Here is a 5,174-nt window from a genome sequence, read left to right on the forward strand (position 1 = left end):
CTATAGCTTTGTAGCTGCTGATGTCAACAAATGTTAATAAAACTCTGGAAGAATCGGTGCAAATAATTAGGAATGTTTATTTCATTAAAGTGTATACTTATACATATATATATAATTTTTAAATTACTAAAATTTAAATACTAACAATAAATTCATAATAAACACAAGTAATAAAATATCACAGCCTGTAATGCTCCTGAGTCCGGCAAACACAAACCTGACTTTTCCAGCTGATGCCAAAGGAAACCTCCCCCTGCACCTGCTCCTGGGACCTGTCCCGTCCTCAGTGGGTCCCGAGCGCCCCCTGGAGGCCCCGCGCGCCCCTGCAGGGAGGTTTGTGTCTGGGCTCACACTGATCTCCCCTCACTGTGTCTCTAGTACAGTAATACATGGCCGTGTCCTCGGTTTTCAGGCTGTTCATTTGCAGAATGGCGATGCTTTTAGAATCATCTCTTGAGATGGTGAATCTGCCTTTCACAGACGCGGCGTATTCTGCTGTCCCACCTTTAGCTTTGTTTCTAATGAAACCTACCCACTCCAGCCCCTTCCCTGGAGCCTGGCGGACCCAGCTCATGCAGTGGTTACTGAAGGTGAATCCGGAGGCTGCACAAGAGAGTCTTAGGGACCCCCCAGGCTGGACCAAGCCTCCTCCAGACTCCACCAACTGCACCTCACACTGGACACCTGCAAACAAAGAGAAAGCCTGGTCAGAAAGTGCCACACAAACCCACTGTTTCTCACACTCATGTCCACTCACACTCAATCTCTCAAGTTTTCCCTGAATCACCTTTTAAAATAGCAACAAGGAAAACCCAGCTCAGCCCAAACTCCATGGTTGGTCGTCTGTGTTCAGTGCTGGTCACCAAGTGGAAACTCCTGGGAATCCCAGGCTGGGGCTCCTCTCCCAGAGCTGCAGAGTCAGGGCTGGGCTGGATTTATCAGCAGAGAGAGGACAGTATTTGCATGTCTCCTACTATATGGCAAGCTCCGGGGTGGGACGCCTGAGAAGACGGTTCCCAAATGAGATGACTGTGCCTTGCAGTAGTTTAGTGACAATGATGATATTTGGAAAATATGCTGTCTTATTATAAAACTATGCTGTGATAAACACTGTGAAATGATCACCCTATTTTATATGTACATATTTGTGTAAATTATGTTTTGTCAGAGCCAATGGTTTCTCCATGTACAAATGCTAAGTATGTGTCTAAGAGCTCATGTCTGGGATGAGTAAGCCCCGATACCCGAGCCTGTGCTCCTCATCACTGGCCCCAATTACTCCCTGAACCAGCTCCAGGACAGAGGTGGACGTGCCTAGTGTGATAACAAATGTGATACTTTGTTTAGAATTGATTACTTTTTTATAATTTATGTTCCCCCTTTAGGCAGCACCACAGAAGAATGTTCTCAGAATCCTTCCTGATCCTCTATGAGATCCTGGTTCAGCTCCTGGAGAATAAGCTTGCGTGGGGAGGGAACCCTCCTCATGTGCAGCCCAGAGGCTGTCCCGTCACCTCACCCACCACTGTCCTTCAGTCACTTCCTGAACACTTATGAGTTAATCTTCCTGAAACATGTGGTATTTGGCAGTGTCTTTCCCAGGTAAGAAAATACTTCCGTTCTGTTTATCTCTGCAGGCCCCTGTCCCTTTCTGGAACACGGGTTGCAGTTGAGTGTGTGGTGGTGGATACTTGGTGGGAGGAGGTTTGTGAGCGTCTTGTCACCTTCCCGAGTGCGCCCCTCATGGGGTTGACACTGACAAGCGCGCGATGGGCTTGCTCAGCTGGAGGATTACAGGCGTTTTTGTAACCTGTGACCCCTGTGAGGCTCTCCCACTGCAAGGCCAATGAGACTCAGGCCTCTGGCTAAAGTGCAGCCAGCAAAGGATACAGTGCCCAACCCTGAGAGCTCCTTCCAGGTGCCCAACCACTTTGTAAAGGAAGCTATTTTCCTGCCTGGATCCCATGCATGTGTTTGCATTTTCTGCACAAAGTGCTTTATCCAGAAAAGAGCTTATCATGTTTAGAATGCAGCTGAAGGGAATTATTCACGAAGTCCCTCCTGACCCAAGTCTGCATTTCTCATTAAAGGTCATTATTTATGGGATTCACCAGAAGCTGCTGGCTTTCCGAGGCACAGACCTGCCTCTATACCAGTGTCCCCAACCTTTTTGACGTCAGGGAACCGTTTCGTGGAAGACAATTTTTCCATGAGTGAGGGTGGCGAGTGGTTACGGGATGAACCTGCTCCACCTGCAATCATCAGGCATTAGATTCCCATAGGGAGCGCTCAGCCTAGATTCCTTGCATGCACAGTTCACAATAGAATCTGCTTGTAGGATAATCTAATGTGCAGCTGATCTGACGGGAGGCGGAGCTCAGGCAGTGATGCTCGCTCGCCTGCACTCAACTGCTGCTGTGCGACCTGGTTCCTAACACAACACACACCTTAACGGATCCACAGCGTGGGGATTGGGGACCCCAGCTGTAAACACTTGGAAACCTTATCCTAGGGGAAGGGACCTATAAAACCAGGAGAAACAGGAGCTCCAAGTCAATGTACATTTTATGGATGCTTGAGGAAAGAGTGCAAAGAGCAACGGCCCCGCCCACTTTCCCTCTACCTGGCGTAATTCCCCGTGACCCACTTGAAGAACCTGGGGTACATCAAGGTAGCTTAGGCTTGTTACACCAGGGACCACCAGAAAAGGAAACAATGAATGTGTCCATGTGGGTTCATCCGTTGCAAGTTATTTATTACTTCAGTGCAGGGTGTTGATCATGGAGAAGGCTGTGCATGTCTTGGGCAGGAGTACGTGGGAACTCTGTTTCTTCTACTCAGCTTTGCTGTGAGCTTAAAAAGGGCTTTCAAATAAATGCAGTGTAAAGGGAGTGGCAAAGACATTTAGGAAGAAATGTCGGCCACTTCTTAGAACTTATATTTAGTCTTACCTTGTGATCAAGTAATCCTGCTCCAAGTGATGTATCCATTCAGTTTTAAAATGTATGTCCCCAAAAGCCTCCATGGGAATGTTTGCATCAGCCTGATTGATGGCCGCCTTTCCCACTTCATGAATGTTACTTACAGGGTGAAAGTTGAAAATAATATTTCCTATATAATTAGAGTGTATACGTCTTTCTATTGCTTCTTTTCGTCAATTACTTAACCCATTTTCTAAACATGTTTAAACCTCATAAATCCTGTCATCTCCTCAGCCCCAGCATAGCTGCCTCCTCCCTCAGGGTTTCTGACACTCTCAGGATATGGTTTTCACACTGTGTCTGTTGCACAGTAATACACGGCCGTGTCCTCAGATCTCAGGCTGCTCAGCTCCATGTAGGCTGTGCTCGTTGATGTGTCTCTAGTCATGGTGACTCTGCCCTGGAACTTCTGTGCATACTTTGTGTTGCCATTGTAAGGGTTGATCCATCGCATCCACTCAAGCCCTTGTCCAGGGGCCTGTCGCACCCACTGCATGTAGTAGTCAGTGAAGGTGTATCCGGAAGCCTTGCAGGAGACCTTCACTGAGGATCCAGGCTTCTTCACCTCAGCCCCAGACTGCACCAGCTGCACCTGGGAGTGGGCGCCTGTGGAGAGGACACAGGAGTGTATGAGATCTCACTTGGCCGGACCCAGTCCCCTCATCAGCCCTGGAACTGAGGATTCTCTTACCTGTAGCTGCTGCCACCAAGAGGAGGATCCTCCATGTCCAGTCCATGATGAGGTGCTGTGCTCTGGGGGCGTCTGTAGGGGAGGGATGTGGTTGTTGTGTGATGCTCTCTGGACAAGGACAGATCTGTATTTACCTTGGTAGACACCAGTGCATTTGCATATTCATGAGGCAGGTATTTCATAGCTCAAGCCACCCCACCCTGGGGAAGAAGATAGGTGACACGTGGACCACGCCACAGCGCGATACAGAGCTCCATGCCATGATCATTGGTTAATGATATTTGCTCTCGGACATGCTCAGATGTCCATGAAGACAGAATTCGTCTTACAGAAACCCAGAATCTCACAAGACATGGTCCTCAACGTAATTCCTTGTTCCTGTGGCTCACTGTCAAGGTGAACTTTCCCTGAGCCTTGCCCTCTGCCCATCTAACTTCTCGGATGAGTGTGTCTCCCGATAGTAACACCCACTGAGTTAATAAAACAACCCCTCAATTCCTGACTATAAATACATTTGAAGGGTCTAGACATTTCTTCTTTTAAAGGTGGTTTACATTAATTTTTGAATTAGGTATAGACTACATACACAAGAGAATACTTGTATATGTACACATCAGTACTTGCTAAATATTTATTTATCTAACACATCAGTACTTGCTAAATATTTATTTATTTAACACATCAGTACTTGCTAAATATTTATTTAACTTTTATGTCATCATTGCTTTGAAATAAGGAATATCCAGTCCCTAAGAGGAAACCCCTCCCCAGTCTCCTGTATTCCTGCTCGAGGGCTGGATCCTGTGCAGGGTGCATCCCAAAACCCACTGAAGCTCAGCTTCCGCCCTGCATGGAAGTTCCTGTCTGGTCTTACAGAGAATTCTTCTCCCAGCATCTCAAGCCTAGTAAGAAGTGGCTGTGCCCTGGCTCAGAATGCTCCTTCAGCGACAGCGATTACTTCTCACAACAGCTCTTAGAATAGAAAATAGGCCATAGAAAACCCAACATAATCTACAGGGAGACCTCAGCACAGCAAGCCAGGAATCACTAAAGCCACCAGGGAGCCCCTTCCCTGGAGCTCCAGATGCACTGACACGGTCCAGACACATGAGAAGTCACAGAACTGATGACAAATTTGGGGCAGCCTCTTTTTTATGATTCTCTGGTTGAAGATCACATCAGAATTATTACTTTACACACAGACCCTATGTCTCAAAGTCCCCCACCACACACACACACACACACACACACAGACACACACACACAGACCCTATGTCTCAAAGTCCCCCACCACACACACACACATACACACACACACACAGACACAGACACACACACACACACAGACACAGACACACACACACACAGTGGCATATTTGCACAGTAACGAGCCTCAAATTTGCCCTCCTTCCTAGTGTCTTGCCAAAGAGAAGTGCTTCCAACTCTGACCCTAGTCCTGTTATGTTTGTTGTTGTTGCTGTTGTTTTTGTTTTATTGTTTTG

The 5,174-nt window shown here is 47.2% G+C and overlaps 2 gene segments (V, D, J or C); both read right to left on the minus strand.

The window, feature by feature from the left end:
• Positions 1-283: 283 nt before the first annotated feature.
• LOC105537698 lies at positions 284-906 on the minus strand. The segment is given in 2 exon segments: positions 284-684; positions 788-906. Coding segments are annotated over 2 exon segments (447 nt in total).
• A 2,364-nt stretch (positions 907-3,270) lies between these two features.
• Positions 3,271-3,773, minus strand: LOC105537699. The segment is given in 2 exon segments: positions 3,271-3,587; positions 3,673-3,773. Coding segments are annotated over 2 exon segments (363 nt in total).
• Between the last annotated feature and the right edge of the window lie 1,401 nt (positions 3,774-5,174).

Source organism: Mandrillus leucophaeus, unplaced genomic scaffold (genome assembly GCF_000951045.1).
Source record: "Mandrillus leucophaeus isolate KB7577 unplaced genomic scaffold, Mleu.le_1.0 Scaffold1790, whole genome shotgun sequence".
NCBI classification, from domain to species: Eukaryota; Metazoa; Chordata; class Mammalia; order Primates; family Cercopithecidae; genus Mandrillus; species Mandrillus leucophaeus.